This window comes from Prinia subflava, chromosome 12 (genome assembly GCF_021018805.1).
Source record: "Prinia subflava isolate CZ2003 ecotype Zambia chromosome 12, Cam_Psub_1.2, whole genome shotgun sequence".
NCBI classification, from domain to species: Eukaryota; Metazoa; Chordata; class Aves; order Passeriformes; family Cisticolidae; genus Prinia; species Prinia subflava.
In genome coordinates, this window is record NC_086258.1 from 18,359,628 (window position 1) to 18,377,945 (window position 18,318).

The window sequence follows — 18,318 nt, forward strand, 5'->3', positions numbered from 1 at the left end:
TAATGAGAGAAATCTTGGCAGTGCTGGTCACTTGAGTTACCTGCAGAATTTCTTCACTTGCCTCACTGAAAAATAAAAGTGTAGGGTGAATTTCCTTTAATTAACGGAGTGTATATTAAATATGTCACGTGGTAATAACTACTTACTTCTGTGTACTTTTGCCATGTTTTCAAATTTTATATCTATATTTTTAAATGTGTATGAAAATACTTAATTGGATTTTAAGAGTATTTTAAAAAGAGATACTGTGAACTCACTCTTGGCCAGGGTTAAACATATGACAGGCTAGTTCAGTTGCTGGTCTCAGGGTGCTTGTCAAACTCTTTTATTAGTAACAGTGTTTGATACTATTACTCATTTCTGATTATTTTCTCTAGTTTTAAGGAGCATAGCATTATTCCCATAATAATTTGACAGTACCCAGCTACTTGAAAAATACCTGTACAGAATTCCTTTGGAATTTGAATTCATGTGTTTCAGAGAAACTTACCATGTAAAAAAACTTGCTGCCAAGCCAGCTACTTGAAAATTTGGGGGTTTTTCAGGAATAAAGCAGCACAAGTGATTCAACTACAAAGTACTGGCAGAACTCAAAATGGCTAAACCAAGTATAACAATTGGTATTTATACTATTTGTATAATACTATAAACTTGCTTTGTGTTACAGTTATTTCAGAAAAAAAGTAGGTTCCTATCTTTAATGACCACTTTTTGCCATGTGGACTTTTTTTTTTTTTTAAGAAAATAAACATGGGACTTAAAGTATTATAAACTACATTAGCGACAGGATTATTACTGCTGCTTGGAGGAATGTTTTCAGAACGTTGCAGAGTTTGCCTTGTCTGTGTTGTGGTGCAGCAGAGCAGCTGAGGGGGCGTGTTGGGCTTGCAGTGTGTGCTGTGTGTGACGTGTCCCTGTCGCTGTCCCCGCAGGCGTACCAACGTTTACAAATCCAGCAGCAGATGTTACAGGCTCAGCGTAACGTTTCCGGACCCATGAGACAACAGGAGCAGCAAGTAGGTGTCCCTGCCAGCTCAATCTGTGCTTTAGGGTTGGGTTCAGTGGCTTGGGGAGGCTCAGTGACGTTACACCAAAGCAGCTAAAGCATCCTTAATTCAGGAATGCACAGGGAAGGTGCTGAGTGGTAAAGCTGATCCACAGCCTTGCTGGAGGAAAGCTCTTCAGCCCTTTACGCAGCCAGTTTGTGTTTGTAAGGAGGTGCAGTGTGTTATTTCACTGTTTATTCACAAAGAAATGCAGCGTGTTTGTGTGGACTGCCCACTGACAGTTGTTTGTTGGCCCTCTCCCTGCAGGTTGCACGTACAATCAATAACATGCAGCAGCAGATCCAGCAGCACCAGCGCCAGCTGGCCCAGGCCCTGCTTATGAAGCAGCAGCCTCCCCCTCCACATCTATCTTTGCACCCCTCTGCAGGCAAATCAGCCATGGATAGCTTTTCACCCCATCCCCAGGCTCCCGGCCTTCCTGACCTGCAGACCAAAGAGCAACAGTCTTCACCGAACACCTTTGCTCCTTACCCTCTTGGTGAGTGTCCTCCTTCAGCAGCTGCACACACGGAGTCCATCTCCTTCATTCACATCTCAGTGTTTGGCTCCACAGTGTAACAAATACAGATTTATAAATATATATATAAAATAGCACTAAAACAACAAAACAAAATCATGCCTATGTGGTAGCTGTGTCTGCTCACCTGTGTTCTGCATGCAAATATCAGAACAGAAGATTTGCCTAGCTAACTCCTCACATATGCTGCTATTTATGAACTAAATATAAATTAACAGCGTCACGTTGTAAAATACACAAATATCATATTGATGAACAGGAATATCATCTGGAAAAAAGTTGTGCAAAGTCACCTTTCTGCTGTAATCATCACTGGTGAGGCATCAGTTTTGGTCAATGTATTTCAAGAAATACCTGGATCGGTTTGAAGGAATGCAGAAAGATTGTGGTGGAGGTGATTAAACGTTTCAAAACCACAGCTATTAAAGAAGAAATTAAATCCTCTGCTCAGTAGTTTAAAGAGAAGATTTAAGAGACATTGGAATCTTCAAAAATGTAAAGAGAGCTAGGAAGATGTTTTTTTCCATTTCCTAATGCAAAAGGTAATAAATTTGAGTTGCATAAAAGGAGATCTAGTTAGATCACTTGGTTTAAGCAGAGTACTGGAATAAATTATCTGGGATCTTCCTGAGATCTTCACCAGCATTTTGTGCTAGGTTAGACATAGATCTGTCAAATATGATTGAAGTCAAAATAGTTGATTTGGCCTGGATACAGAGTGAACAGAGCAACCTTTCAGACCTGTTTGCTGTGTGATTGTTTGATGTATGCTACAGACTTCCTTTATGACATAAAGGAATTAATTTAATCTCTTTGTGACTCTATTTATGCTGGGTACAATAGTATTGCCAAGCTTTATCTGCCATGCAGCAGTTAAGAAGGTAATTCTGACTGCTGTGGTGAGCTGTTGTGGCTGGGAGCATCAGAAGGCAAAAAGATTTATGAATTAAAGGCCTAAGTCTAAGAGGTTCTTATGATATCTCAGCTTTCTGTGATCTGCTAACATTCAGGATTATATATCAAAAAAGACCCAGATTCATGTCACAGAAACATGTCAAAATTATTCCCTGAATAATAGCCTGAGTGATTTTGTTCTGAGTATACAAAATAGAAGCCCAGTTAGTGCAGAACCTGCTCTGATGAACAACATCTATCTGACCTTTAATTGGTTCCTTTTGGGGGGCATTTTTAGCAAAATGAAGTGGCAGAGATTGTGGAGGGGTGCTGGGGAGACATTAGGAATATTTTGGCTTAGCCATGGAATGGTTTAAACACAACATCCCAGTGCATTCTTCTGAGATAGGTGAGGAGATGGCAACTAAAAACACTGACAGCTTTAAAATATTATCTCTACATCTTGGTTCCCCCATTGTAGCAAGGTTTTAGCTTTTTCTGAATTCATGGGAATTCTTTTGGTGTTCCACAAAAGCAAAAGTTCTTGAAAATGTGCATTGAAAATGCCACACGTGCATACAGATATCTGTATGATACAGAAAATCAATGTTGGGTTTCAAACACTGCAGCTGGATTTCAAACACTGCTTTCCCATCCCTCAGTCTATGATGATATCTAAGGATCTCTTTCCCCCCCAGCTGGACTGAACCCGAACATGAATGTAAATAACATGGACATTACTGGTGGTTTGTCAGTGAAGGACACTTCTCAGTCCCAGTCTCGCCTTCCTCAGTGGACACACCCCAACTCAATGGATAATCTGTCTAGTGCTGCTTCTTCGCTTGACCAGAACTCCAGCAAGCACGGTAATGTCCCCTGGCACCCCTGCCAGCCTGGCTTTTGGTGATTCCAGCCACCATGCAACTGGAATTCTCTCTCTCATGTTCCTTTTTTTGTGTCAGTGCTCACAAATGGTTGGTACCGACCTCTGAGCCCGTGAGATTTTATAGGTGATTTCTGCAGTGAAGGGCTTTCACTTTCACAGCTGTCACTTCCTGTATGCAGTGTAGGAATGTTTTTTTCATTTGTTGAATTTTGTTGCTGGGATCATGGAGTTCAAGTAAAACATGCCTTTAGTGTTGGCAAAACAAATCTCACAATTTTCCCCTTATTCCAGACCTGCATACCTTCAACCCAAAAAAACTTTACACTGGCTTTCTCCCACAGTTTTTCCAGTATCATCACCCTTTCCCTGAAGAAAGGTATGATAGATTACATAGTTACTCAGCCTACAGTTAGGGACACAAACCTCTTACTTTTCCAGAAGTAATTGCTAATCTCTTTGAACACCTTTATCCCTAACGCCTCCAGTATCCTGAGCCAGTTATTCCTTTATTTCCTGTACCAGATTTATTCTCTTAGAACATGGGGCTCTGATAACTCTATTATATCCTGGATTTTATTATGAGCAGCATGAATTGTTTCTTCTACAGCAGTTTTTTATTCTGCAAGTAGCTGCACTGCTGTTGCCAAATTGTTGTTTGATAGTTTGTAGGAACATGAGAACAGCCATGTCAAATCATCCATCCTGTCAGCACTGAATGCCTAGGGAAGGATGAGATGAGGGATATTTCTTGGTATGCTGTCTCAGCAAGTTCCTGCTTACCATCAGTGTGATGATTTGAATTACTTCGTCTTTTTTGGCAGGAATTTAATGCTGAATTTTTTAACTTGAGTGCCTAGATTATACCAGCAGTGTGTCTCAGCTGTAATTCCTGCTAAGGCTTCAGATGCCATTAAGCTTGACTTACTGTGATTGCAATTCAGTTTTCTTTTTATCCTTGTAATACAGAAAGAAAAAAGAAAACAATTAGGAAATACACCCTGCTGAAACTCCATAGCCACAATGCCCCTTTCCCTCCTTGCAGGTGCTATCCCTGGAGGTTTGAGCATTGGTCCTCCGGGAAAGTCCTCCCTCGATGACTCCTACGGCCGCTATGATCTGATCCAGAACAGTGAGTCTCCTGCCAGCCCACCTGTAGCTGTTCCTCACAGCTGGTCACGTGCCAAATCCGATAGTGATAAGATTTCCAATGGCTCCAGCATAAACTGGCCACCAGGTAACACAACCCAGGGCCCTGCTGTTGGGCTGATGTCCCTCAAACGCGTTGTTGGGCGGGTTTGTTGTGTCCTTCTGACACGCAGGGGCTTTGGAGAATTAGACATTGAACATTAGACATAGAACTGACACACTTCTCTTTTTATGGTGTTTGAAACAGAGTTTCACCCAGGAGTGCCATGGAAAGGACTGCAGAATATTGATCCTGAAAATGACCCTGATGTTACTCCTGGCAGTGTTCCAACTGGGCCTACCATAAACACCACGATACAGGATGTGAATCGCTATCTGCTCAAGAGTGGAGGTAAACACACAAACTGCTTCCACATCTGTGCATACTTTCTTTTCCCTTCCAAAAAAGGGTTGACCTCATTTGTTACAAATATAACATTTTTTTTTTTGCATGTGCTCCTAATCTAATAATGCTTCTGCTCGGAACTGTCACTGAATACCCAGAAATAATTGTTTTGAAAGAAGGGATTAAGAAGTTTCTTGTTTTCCACGGGAATGTAAATATTTTTATATTGGAAAACACTGTGAGATGTAATTTAAACTTCTGTGATTACTGGAAGTCTTTCTAACCTGTATCTCACATGGTTTTGATCAAGGTTTTGCTCTCCACACTGCCCACACTCATCTATACACAATCAAATTCTCAGAAGACTCAATATAAAAGTTCCATAGTTGTTGCTGAGACAGCAGGCTTCTGGTACACTAATTATTGTAGCTTTGTTAGAAGATCAATAAGCAAAATAAATTAGAACTGTTTCATCTCCAAAACCATAAAAGAAAAAAATTGAGAATTGACTAGTTAACTAGTATTTCCTAGTGCTATTTCCATTCCTTTTTTCTTGGCAGCGCTTACTTCAGAAAAAAAAGGGAATTCTCTGAAACAAGAAAGCATTGTGACTGTGCTACTTGTTAGCTACATGTGCTGGAAGCTGATCAGGGGAAAGGTGGCTTGGTTAATTGTGATCTGAGTGCCAGAATAGCCAACTTATCTGCACTCTGTCAGAGCACTGCAATTGGCACAGGAATAGCATCGTCAGGCTGTCCAGAAGGACCTGCCAGGAGGAAAAATGTGGGGTTTGTTTTAACATTTACATCTGTGATACCAGCAGAGATTGTAAACCAGGGCTGTCCTTAAAGTTTGGGTCCAGCTCTGGGCTTGTTACCTCAGGCAAGGGATGTGAAACATGAGGAAAAGGAATCCAGAGCATTGATTCCTGCAGTGGTTGTGGTTGTCTCTGAGCAGGAAGCAGCCTTTCTTTCAGCTGAAACATGAAGTGTTTGGGTAATGAACAAGGCTGAATTAACATCTGATGGCTCCAAAGTGCTTCCAAGGGGACAGGCAGGTTTGAAGTTAAAAAGAAAAGCTGTAAGATGTAATTGAGTGACACTTCAGAAACAGTGCACCCAAGAATAACTCCTCAGCCAGAAGCCTAAACCTACAGAGCTGTACCTGTAAAATCAGATGATATCCACTACAGGTCCTGCTGCTTTAGTGAAGGAACATTAGCTCTGTCGGTGCATAATCTGCCTGTGGAATGCAGAAAGAACTCCTCTCCTTAGAGAGGTCAGCAGAGATGGGCTTTGCAGAAGTAAACAGGCCCTCAGGAGGTCAGACCTTCTGAAAAGCAGTGGCTGTGGGGTCACTGTGTGCTTCTTTTCCTCATTAGCTTTTTAGCTTGGTAATAATAGAGTTTTAATAAAAACTTTATTTGCAGAATCTGTTTCTTTATGCTTGTCTAACTGCAGCCTGAAGCACAGAGCTTGTGCTGACAGAGCTGCTCCCCAGTTAGAGGTCGGGCTGTGGGGTGTGCTGCCCTTGCCCTGTGCACTTAAAAACAGGCAAAACTTGAACTTTTGGGTCCGTGTTTGCTTTGCCCTGTTTGCTAATGAAGCTTTGGAGGGTCAGTTCTATGAGCTGAGAGTTGTACCCATGAGGAATCAGGACCCTTTTCAGCTCAGTGGGCTTTGAATCTTCTTCAATTCCGTAGTTCCTGCCTGGGGAATAGATTATTTCCAGACAGGGCCTGATACAGAGTTCTGTTCCTTGAAAGTGATGTCTGTATTGGTGTCCCTTGGAGCATAGGGAGCCTGGTTAAAGTAAAGTTTGGTTGGTTGCTGTTCCAGTTAAAAACAAAGCCTGTGTTTTTTATTCAGCTGTGAGGGATGAGATTGTCCTTTTACTTTCTCCCTTCTACCTCAACACAGTGCTTTTTGCTACAGAGCTCACCTATTTTTATTAGTTAAAGATGTTTCAGTATCACAGCCCATCTCTGTGTGACAGGAATGATAAGTCACCCAGGATAACAAACTTTGTTGGTGGCTGGAGAGAATACTTTCAGTTCTCCTGGTCTTTGCAATGAAGATTTTTGATTTTATGTTCAGTTTCTTTCATTTGCTACCAGTAAGGAAATTGTATATATGCTTAGATAGCTGCTCAGTTTGTAAATGATTTACTGAGGTGGTTTTGTGCTATTTCATTTATGTTATCAGTTTCAGAAGAGATTGCTGAAATATATCTTTGCTTTTACTGAAAGTCTGCAAAAATTTAAAGATAGTTGTGGGCATTAGGATGTAGGGGAAGTGTTTACCTTGAGTAATTTAGGACAGATCACCCATGGTAAGAGGACAGTTTATCATACACATCTCTGCTCATCTACAGTTGCCATTGCCTAAGTCAGCTGGCAGAGGACCTTGATAAAAGAAGCCTGTTCCTCTGAGACTAAATGATTTAACACTAATATTTTGAGTCATGTGTCTCAAAAGAAATGCAGAATTTCCCTTCTGCACTACAATTGTTCCTGTGCCAGCTTTCTTCTCTTTCCTTCTAAGGACTTCTGCCTCACTTTCTCACGCTTCCAGTAACATTTCATTCCTAGACTTCAGAGACCAGGCTAATTAAAGAGAATGCCTTGCATGGTTTGTATTTGCACATAACAGATTTGCTTATGTCACACCAGACATCATTATGCCCATCTTTCTTAGTTGCTTCTCTGCTGGTTCTGCAGGGTCATCCCCAACATCATCTCAGAATGCCACGCTGCCTTCATCGAGTGCCTGGCCGCTTAGTGCCTCCGGCTACAGTAGCTCTTTCAGCAGCATTGCATCTGCACCTAGCATTGCAGGTACGGCCTTTCTGCTTCCACAGCTTCTGCATTCCCAGGAAAAGGCCCTAGGGAGTGCTCTCCCAGGGCTTTCAGGAGGGCTGCCCCAGGCAGGAGGGTGTTTGTGGCCCTGTGCTGGGTGGCAGCCCCCCTGTCAGCCCTGCCGTGGGGAGGGCTGGATGGTGTGCCTGGGACTGTGCTGGAAAATGGATTTATTCCACTTGGTGTCACTCAGTGCTGGCACCAGGATCTCTGGGGGAGGAACACTGTCCAGGGACTCAGCAGGAACAGACCCCTTCCAGGAAGAGCTGGTGGGAGATTTGCGATGTAAAAGAATTTGCTGTTACAAGTGAAACATTCAGCTCAGAAAAAGCTTCAGTAGTACCTCCAAGGGGCACTTCTTGCATGGCTCTGGGGGGTTTGGGGCTCTTCTGTGTCTTTCAATAGTCAAGCCAAAGCCTGATGCTCCCCTGTTTGGCTGAGCTTGTAGGTGAGGTAAATAATTATCCATTTTCTTTACTGAGCTCTAAATTCTCGAACCTTTTTTTGCAAAACATGGAAACTTTGCTTGCAAACCAGCTGCCTAATTATGCAGTTTGTCCCATTATAAAATGGTGTTGGGCTGTATAGATGGATTAGATAAGAAAATGCTGACCCACTGAAACCCCTGCACTTCTCTGAAGGTGCAGCCTCTGGGTCAGGTTGCAGAATGCAAAACAAAAAGGGCTTGTCTGGGATGTTTTCCTCCAGTGAAAGGGAAAGAAAGGAGTGGCTTGCTTTTCTTTATCTGTCATGCATTTCTGCTTTATTTGCTGCCTTTTTTGTTGTTGTTGTTGTTGTTTTTGTAGTGTCATGTAATGTTTGTGTCACCCCCATGAGAAGCAGTGGCATAGCAACACCTGGCCTGTGGTGCTGTGCCTGTATTTTGTGCCCCATCACAGGCTGGGCTGCTCTGAGCTCTCAAACTCAGACTTGCTCCTCTCCTCTCACCATTTTACACTCATTAATGTCTTCATTGTCATTGTCAAATTATTTTTGTTGCTACAGTTTGCCAGAAGATGGGAGAGCAGTTGCCCTTTCACTTAAATTGTTATGATTCAATATGAAATAATTGAGTTAAACGATTTAGATAAATGGAGGCAATTTGGGGAATGTGTGTGTTTGTAACTGAGTCTGTGATTTTGCAACTGGTAGATTTGGCTTTGGGACTCATAAAATTACTCAGTGTCTGTGTCATGTCTTAAAGCACTGATCCAGTATAAACTTAAATCTGCCAGTTCTAGTTTTATAAAAATTCATAAGATCTTTTCATCTTAGACTTTATCAGACCAAATATTTTCTTGTTCTCTGCAATCAGTGTTAAAGCATTGGGGCAGCACAGTCACAGCATCATTTGCTGGGGCAGAAGATGCAGGATTGTGTCCCTTTCAGTCCATGGCAGCCCTACCTGTGCTGCCAGTGTTGGAAACAGCAGGACTGTGCTGTGACAGGGAAATTGGGCTCTAATTGCACAGCACGTGTTGCTATCAGGAGGAAAAGGCAGGGATGTGTAAGTCTAAAGGTCAATAAAGATTTGTTTTGTCATCCATTATTTAAATCAATTCAGTCTGCCCCTCTGTGTCTGCTGTTCCTGGGTTTGTGTTATTTTATAAAACTTTGAGTTGGCAGGAACAGCAGTAGGAGTTTGAAAACTGATCAGAGAAAGAACAAGCAACAGCAGAAAGTTATAAAGCCTGACAGATTGTGGCGTAGTCTGATCTTCTGAAGACTTAATTTTTCTCAAAGATTCTTGGAAAAAAGAGTACAGGTTACTTCCAGTATTCAGAAATGAAGTTTTTGTTGCTCTTCGATCCTTAGAATTTTAATAATGCAAAAGAAGAGCATGGATATACTGAATTCTTTATATGAGGTCAAGTGAGTTGTGGAAGAAAAAGTGTTTAAGTCCTGCTAAACCTTTAAGAGAGACGAGCTTGAAGTGTTTTGTTATAATTTTGGTGAAATCAGATTTCAAATACATCAGTTTTCTGAACTTTCTTCCTTGTATTATCTTCTATAAGAAAACTAAAAAATAAATTTTTGAAAGGCAACTTGTATATAGCATGTAGTGTGAGGTTCACTTAAGACAAAAGTACTGGAAATTGTAAACAGTGGTTTAAGAAGGTTCAAAGAGTATAGAATTGATAACACTGCGTGGTACAGAAAGTTGTAGAAGCTGGGAGGATGTAGCCCGTGGTACCCATCAGTGAAGAATACCCAAATGTACTGTTTTTCTGTTGCAGGTAAACTGTCAGACATCAAGTCCACGTGGTCCTCTGGCCCGATCTCTCACACCCAAGCCTCTCTGTCCCACGAACTCTGGAAGGTCCCCAGAAACACTACAGCTCCGACCAGACCTCCTCCAGGCCTCACCAACACCAAGCCATCCTCCACGTGGGGTGCCAGTCCCCTGGGCTGGACCAGCTCTTACTCCTCTGGTACTCACTGCTCTCTTCTGCCTTCTTTGCAGCACTGTTTGCTTCTGCTCTGCGTGTGAGGCTCCAGAGAGCAGAGCTTTAACACAGCTGGAGTGGTTCTGTTCTGGAGATCTCCTGTCTCTTTATTTCAATTTGAATAAGTTGTAAATGAAGCATCTTTCAGCTGGTCACGTTAGGGATTTTAACACAGGAATTGCCCAATTTGTTTAACTCCCAACTAGGATTTTTTTCCCCAGTTCCCTGATTTCTAAAAATGTCTTTCAAACATGTGTCCTGTTCTATGGTGTAATCTAAGACTTCAAGAGTAGCCTGTGAAATTTAATATGGAACACATGGATGTGGAGCATTCAGGACCTGATGGCATTGCAGGGCCCTCAGGGAATGCCTGTATTTTTCATACAGGCCCCTTTTTTATATGCCTTTGTTTGCTTTAATACCAATATAAGGAGCCATGGATCTAGCTGTATATATTTAGATAGCTCAATATAAATACAGATACATATGCAGGTATTACTCCTATTTTATAAAGCTGTATTAATAATCTGCTTACACTAAGTTGAGAATTAAATGTTCTTCTCCTTCCCTGGCATTTATTTTGGATGTCTCTTCACCAAACCCTCACTTGGAAGGGCAGATAAAGCTGCTCCCAGGATTCTCTCTGGAGCACCCACAGGATCCCCTGTGATTCTCAAATGCCACTCCTGAATATCAGACTTGTACAGCTTCTTACTGTAAACCACCAAGCTGTGAAGCACCAGGCTGAGGTTGTTAGAGCAGGTTTTGTTGGTTATGTCCTTGTCTCTTCAATCAGGACATTGTCAGTGCAGAAATACCTGTTTTGAATAAGTCATGCACATTAATTTGTCATTGGCAAGAGAGCCGAGTGCTGCAGTGCTATAAAAATCTTTATTAGCAAGCAGCAATCTGAGCTTGGACATCAGAACTGATTTTAAAATGTCTCTTCCACATTAATTCCAATGCATCCTGAGGATGCAGCTTGTTGCAGTGCCATACCTGCATCTGTTAGTTCCCTAATAGTTACTGTGGGAGTATGAAAAATGCCACAGATCTTTGAAATGTAACAAGAGCAGCTTTTCATTCAGCAGCCTTTCCTTCCAAGGGAGGCAGTAAATCAAGATGTGAGGAAACTGCTGTAGGATTTGCTTTCAGCAGCACTGAGGCTTGTTAGTGTGTTGTGATTCCAGATAAACTTGCCTGTAAGGCGCTCTCCAGAGACTGTAATCAAATGTTTTGTTGTGGAATTTGTGTTGCAGGTTCTGCATGGAGTACTGACAGCTCAGGGAGAACAAGCAGCTGGCTGGTTCTTCGGAACCTCACCCCCCAGGTAACTGGAACTGTACAAAACTGGGCAGGAAAAGACACTTGAATTTAAGAGAAGATGAGAACAACATTTAGCAGCCTTGGCCATTTGATTCATTTGAAAGAAGAATTAATTATTCTGCATTTATTACAAGCATCAGTCTTCTACAGGGAATTTGTTAAGTTTTCAAAGTGCTGTTAAATCAAGTATGAACCTTCATGCCTGTAATTAGTCATTCAATGGGCACCATTTGTGTATGTGTAAGTTTGGAGGTCAATGATGTTGTAAAGCACATACAGAGATGGAAAATCTGATTTTCCTATGGGTTTTTTGGGTTCTTCTCATGTATCTGTCACATCCTCTACTCTTCACGGTGTCATTCCAAAGGAAGAGCATAAGCCACAAAGCCTTGGATGCAGACATCCAAATTAATCTTGGGGAAAATTTATTTATGTCTATGAAGTGTGTTTTCCCTTTGACTTATTTCTGGATTTCTATGGATGTCTAATGATAAACATAATTTGTATAAGCTAAATTGGGAAAAATTGTGCACTGGACTTTAGGGAATTCTTAAAAAGACAGCATGTCTCCCATGAAGAGAGCAGTAAGTGTGTAATTAAGTACTTCTTTTTCCCTTTCACTTGTACTCACTCTTTAGCTTTTAAACACTTGTTAATGAAGCATTTAAGGTAAGATCACAATACCACAGGTAACCTGTGCTGCCCTTCCTCCTCCCAGATCGATGGTTCCACACTGCGGACACTGTGTTTGCAGCACGGCCCTCTCATCACATTCCACTTGAACCTGACCCAAGGGAATGCTGTGGTCCGATACAGTTCCAAGGAGGAGGCAGCCAAGGCCCAGAAGTCTCTGCACATGTGCGTTTCTGCTCCCTCTTCCTTTTGTTACAAAGCCACTTCTAGCTCAGGAAATATTTTCTGAGGCATAACTGATCACTAGTTACTTCAGTCTTGATTTTTGAGATCACCTAATCAGAGAGAAAAAAGTTAATTGGGGGTGGATACTGAATAAGAGGGCGTTACAGAACTTTATTCAGCATTAATAATATCCTCAGTTAGGACTTGTCACCTGTAAGGCCACAAAGAATTTGTAGATGTGATGAGGATTGCAAAGAAAGCTCAGGGAGAGCATAGGATGGACAATGTTTTAGCCTTAGAGAGAAACAGAGGGTAAAACAATGCTAAATAAGGAATGTGTTCATGATGGTTATCTTTTTTTAAAGGAGTTATGAGAGAAGTGTATGACAAATTTTTAGGAGTTTTAAAATCCAAGGGACCAATTGGAATAGAGGCTGGAGAATTGGAGTGGTGAAATCAGTGCCACTGGATAGAATGAAGAATACAGGAAGTGATGTTTCAGGAAAATTACTTGGGTATTTAGAGTTTGAATTCCCTTTATCAACAGGTTATAGCATGAGCATAATGAAGGTAGTGAGGCAGTAGGAGCATCATTTGGCTGGAGAGCTTCTGTCCTTATTCCTGAAGAGAGCTGGGGCTCCAGGATGTGTCAGTTGGAGGAGGTGGTCTCCACATGTGTGGATTTGGGTGCTTGTGGATGTAGCAAGGGGGATAGAAAATGGGACAGAGCAGTTTTGGTTGAAGAGACAGGGATTGCTCAAAGTGAGTGGAGTGGTAGCAATTTTCAGCTTGGGGAAGGTCACAGAATTGCTTGGGTTGGGAGGGACCTTAAAGCTCATCCAGTGCCACCCCTGCCAGCCATGGACAGGGACACCTTCCACTGTCCCAGGCTGCTCTAAGCCCCTTCCAGCCTGATCTTGGACACTTCAGGGATCCAGGGGCAGCCACAGCTGCTCTGGGCACTTGTGCCAGGGCCTCCCACCCTCACAGAGGAGTGTTTTCCTCATATCCCATCTAACCTGCTCTCAGTCAGTCTGAAGCCATTCCCTTTGTCCATGGTCTCTCTCCGTGTTCCCTGGAGGCTCCTTCAGGTGCTGAAGGCTGCACCAGCTGAGGCTGAGCCATCCCAACCCCCTCAGCCTTTCCTGCCACAACACCCACCCGAAGCTCTTTCCGCACCCCGTCCCTCACATCTCCCTTGTGCCCTCAGGTGCGTCCTGGGCAACACCACCATCCTGGCGGAGTTTGCTGGCGAGGAGGAGGTGAACCGTTTCCTGGCGCAGGGGCAGGCGCTGCCGCCCACCTCCAGCTGGCAGTCCAACACTGGATCCACGCCGAGCCGCCTGGGCTCCTCGGGCAGCTCCCACGGGCTGGTGCGCCCCGACGCCGGCCACTGGAACCCCCCGTGCCTGGGGGGCAAGGGCAGCAGCGACCTGCTCTGGGGAGGGGTTCCCCAGTACTCCAGCAGCCTTTGGGGACCCCCCAGCGCCGACGATGGCAGAGTCATCGGGAGCCCCACGCCCCTCAACACCCTCCTGCCGGGGGACCTGCTCAGCGGAGAGTCCATCTAGGAGAGCGAGGAGACAGAACGGAAATAACAATCATCAGCACTAAAGGAAAACAGAAAAAAAATCTAAAAAAATAATAATAATAAAAAAAAAATTTAAAAAAAAAGAAATGGTAACCCTTTCCAGTCCCGGGCTTGATGAAGAATCCAGCTTTAACCCATGAGACTGGCAGCCCTCCTTAGTACCTCTGTCCGATATCGAATCCGAAACTGCAGAAGTCCTTGTGAACTGTTCCTGAAACAGTATGGGCTCCTTTGGTCAGTGTCACGTGCTAATGACAGGTTTTACTTTTTTCATGGCTTTTGTTTTTTTTGTTTTATGTCGTCTTTTTATGTTTGTATGGTGATTTTTCAAAACCAAGTATAAAAGCTGCTTAGAATAGGTCTATCATGAAGGGCACTTTTCAGAATTTGGGCTGGAAAGGGTTATTTTATCAACTGGGGGGGGTGGGAAGGGGAAATGAAAGCCTATTTAAATGAGCCTGTGACTATTATGCACATTACAGAGGCGGACCCAATAATCAGAAAGGGTGAAGTGTGATATTTTACCATTGGTACAGAAAAGTGACGAATCCAAGTGGCAACTCTGGACTGTACAGGTTGAGAGGGGGGGAGGGAGGGCAGGGTTGGGGTATCTCTGTGTCCACTGCTCCCATGGATCTGCCTATGCACATTACCCTTGTTTCATTACTTTTTCATGTCATTTTTTTAATCCCAAAAAATATAAAAAGTAAAAAAAAAAATAAAAAAAAAATCAACAAAGAAACAAAAAAAAATACTTTAAAAAAAAAAGCAACAAACCATATCAACATGCAAATACTTGAATCCAGCAGGCCAATAACAAAATGTGAACACTTTCTAAGTTGAATTATTACACTTCCAGGTCAGCATCAGTTACACAAAAAACAGGCTCTAAGAATTTTTTTTTAAAAGTTCAGACTCTATGTTTTTGTTGGGACAGATGTGAGAGTGTGTGAGTGTGTGTGTGTGTGTGCCCACGTGTGGTTTAACTCAACGTGTGAAGTTTTTTCCTTTGGTTCAGTATATGCTTTTTATTTGCTCATTGGTCAAATGTTTAATTGTTATTAGCTTCTAACTTTGCACTGAGTGTCCGCAGCCCTTCTTGTAGCTAATCCTGTAATGGTAAAAACACACAAAAAACAAAAAAAGAAAAAAAAAAGGAAAAAAAAGGAAAAAAAAAAGGAAAGAAACTGATAGAAGGGGCCGGCGACAATTCACGTGTAAATGTTTACTCAAGGACTCTTATTGCATTTTAAAAATTACAGTGTGTATCTCTGGAGAATAATATGTATATCTACCTTTAGCGGCTTTTTATTGTGGACTAATGCAAGAAAATTATTACCGGAGTATTGCACCATTTTTCCATTCGGAATATAAAGTTTAAAAAAAAAAATACTCTTGTTGAACTGTGGCCATAGATAATTGTAAAGAGTTGATAGTTCCCTTGCAAGCAGGAACAGAAACAAGCACTTGGACATAAGTTTTGACTGCTTTTGGAGGAGCCAGGAGTTTTGGCTCCCACCTGTTTACAGACCTTTTTTTCTCCTTCAAACTTTAAAATAAAAAAAGGAATTAAAAAAAAAAAAAAAAAAAGAGAAAAAACAAAACAAAAAAAAAGACTAAAAGACTTCCATCGTAAAGAAAACTATTTTCAGAATGAAGATATGCTACTTCAGAGCTCTGGGATTGAACAGTGTTGTTGTATTATCCTTTTCTTTGGCCATTGCTGTGTACTATTTTTGTTGTTGTTTTCCTCCTCTTCGTCAAAGTGGCGAAAACTTTGTGATCACTATCTTGCACATGGTGGAAGATGTCTCAGGAAAGCCGGGTTTCCCGAGGAGCAACTCCACACCATTTCATGTATTTTTAAAACCCAACTCCTAGCACTGAAGATATTATTAAAAAACAAAATAAAATAAAAAAAAGACAGTAAGAAAGAAGAAAATACCTAATCTAATGTGTAGCAGTTACATATTTACCAAATAATGGACTCAAAAGAAATAGATGTTTGAAGAGTGCTTTATATATTAAAAAATCGCTTTATGTTTAAAAAAAGATCAATGTTTTTGATTGTTTTGAAAGGAAGAAAGACAATGGAATAACATACACTTCAAGTATGTTTTAAAAATTATATGAACATTGTGCTCCCTGCCTGCTTGGATCAGGAAACTTGTGCATTACATTTTTTTTTTTTTTTGGAAGATTAGCTTTTTAATGGTTTTATCAGATTTAAAGGGTCCTGCAAGATTGCAAATTAACAAAAGCTGGTTTTATAGAGGATCATGAACTATGCACAAACTGGGTTCAAGACTTGTTTTGGTTTTTTTTTTCCTCAAGTTTTAGTAGTGTATTTAGCTGAATAACCTTTCCTCAGAGTAATTGCATCTCATTGCCATTACACGCCTCCTACATATATATTTTATATATATATATACACACACACACTTATATAAAATATGTATGTGTGTATGTGCGTGTTTACATACAATTTTCCATGCTGAAGTTTAGCATTGAGTTGTAGAAAAAACTCCTGATATTTTCAAATTGGGAATGAAAATTTCTGTTGGAGGGGTTGGGGGGATGGGTGGGTTTTGTTTTTAGGGGCGCTTTTTTTTTTTTTTTTTTTGCCTTTCCTTTTGAATTAAAGATGTCTGTAACTCTGAGATTAAAAAGAAAACCAACAATTGTGGCTTTTAATGTTTATTCTCCTCATAGAATGTGATTGTTAAAAGAACATGCACCGAAAGTTGCTTTCAAGAGTACGAAGATTCTTTGAAACTTAATAAATTGCAGTTTTTTCTTGGCTGTTGAAATAATGTGTATTTTTCTTTTATGCAGGGGATACTAAATATATATATATTGTTAAATCTGTGAAGGTATTTCATGGAAGGAGTTTAATTTTGAATGAGAATGATGTGTACAGCCAGGCAAACCCCTCGTATTGTGGTCACCCCTCTGCTCTCTGCTGGTGACACTCTTTGAGCTTTTCCATCAACGCTTTGCACATCTCATCCAGGAGCAGCAGAAGCCATTCTTGTGTTCAGATTCTGTTTTTCTCATTTTTCCATGTCTCCAGTAATGCAGTGGGTGAGTTTGGACCCCCCTGCAGCCAGCCTGGGGGCTCGCCCTGCTCCACCCCAATTTCTGCCCCTGGGTGTCTCCAAAGTGCCACTTCCACTGATCTGTTTGAGGTGAGCAATAGCTCCTAAAAAGGGGAGAAACAGCAAAATATTTCCGTGTTGGTTTGAGTTTAGGAAGATGGTCACTGCTAGAAGGTTCTTTTACCCCAAAGGTGCCAGCCTGAGGCACAGGAGGTGCAGGGCTGGGGTCCATGAGAGATCCCAGCCTGGCTCCGTTCCCTGGGGGTGATGCTCTCAGGGCTGGCAGGGTGATGCTCTCAGGGCTGTGAATTCATCCAGAGGAGCTCATTCCCCCCATCCGTTTGGGAAGGAAAATCTGGCATGAGCAGCTGGATTTTTGAGAGTTGTTCCCAGCCCTGAGCCACCACCCACGCTGTCACTGGGGTTGTCCATGAGCCACGATTCCAAAGACCAGTGGGGCAGTTGGGTCTGTGTTGTGCAGGCAGATATGATAGAGTGTAAAATACTCAAACACCAGCTTTGGGGGTAACTTCTGTGATGGAAACAGCAAAAGCTCCCAGTCTGGAGCCCGTTCTGCCAATTTGATTGATCTGGCCCCAAAATCACACAGCTGTTTTTAACTGGAAGCTGCTTTCCCCTCCCACCTCCTTTTATTTTTTCCATTTTTTGATTTCCCTCTTCCAGGTGTTTATAATGAAACTTAAAAGAGAGTTGCCTTGTCTTTTCCATCTCTGATTCTTCCTTTGGTGTGTGTTTTGTTGGGCATTTTGTCCTTGGCAAGGAGGGCTTTCAGTTTTGGTGTCTCTAGGCTTTGTTGCCAAGACATTGAGGTCCCTTATGGAGTCAGTTTTATTCCTCCATGAGGCTGGCAGCAACATCTTTTTGTAAATCAGATGCACTCTTAAAATTCAGAACCCCACCTCCCCGATGCATTAAAGGAAATTTCAGCTTTTGGCCAAAATCAATCTTTTAGTGTTTGTGTAGCTGTTTATTCTTTTCAGTGTCATTTTTCTGCTTCGATGCTATCCAGTATTTCTGAAATTGTAAAGAAAGCTCCTGATGATCAGGATTCACCCTCTGGCTGCAGAATCTTTACAAGGAAACATTTTTAACACTGTGTTTTGTGTTTGCTGTACCCTCCATGGCACCTTCACTGCATGGCTCCCTGTCTTTAGGCCAAGAGAATTTCTCTTTCCTAAGTGGTTGGAAACTGTCAGATTTCTTAGTTCTTTGTCTAGTTTGTGGG

General features: G+C 41.9%; 1 protein-coding gene across 11 annotated transcripts in view; it reads left to right on the forward strand.

Moving 5' to 3' along the window:
- The window catches only part of TNRC6C (trinucleotide repeat containing adaptor 6C), a 97,856-nt gene extending 81,831 nt beyond the window's left edge, over positions 1–16,025 (forward strand). For 8 of the 11 annotated variants that reach the window (XM_063409846.1, XM_063409848.1, XM_063409852.1 and 5 more), the window contains 10 exons: positions 933–1,016; positions 1,314–1,545; positions 3,177–3,344; positions 4,407–4,598; positions 4,758–4,901; positions 7,615–7,731; positions 9,990–10,184; positions 11,459–11,529; positions 12,244–12,383; positions 13,594–16,025. In XM_063409846.1, coding sequence (XP_063265916.1) covers positions 933–1,016; positions 1,314–1,545; positions 3,177–3,344; positions 4,407–4,598; positions 4,758–4,901; positions 7,615–7,731; positions 9,990–10,184; positions 11,459–11,529; positions 12,244–12,383; positions 13,594–13,954 — 1,704 coding nt within the window. In that variant the 3' untranslated portion in view covers positions 13,955–16,025. The remainder of the gene's footprint in view (positions 1–932; positions 1,017–1,313; positions 1,546–3,176; positions 3,345–4,406; positions 4,599–4,757; positions 4,902–7,614; positions 7,732–9,989; positions 10,185–11,458; positions 11,530–12,243; positions 12,384–13,593) is intronic. The other 3 variants (XM_063409850.1, XM_063409853.1, XM_063409854.1) reach the window with 1 other exon arrangement.
- Positions 16,026–18,318: the final 2,293 nt, after the last annotated feature.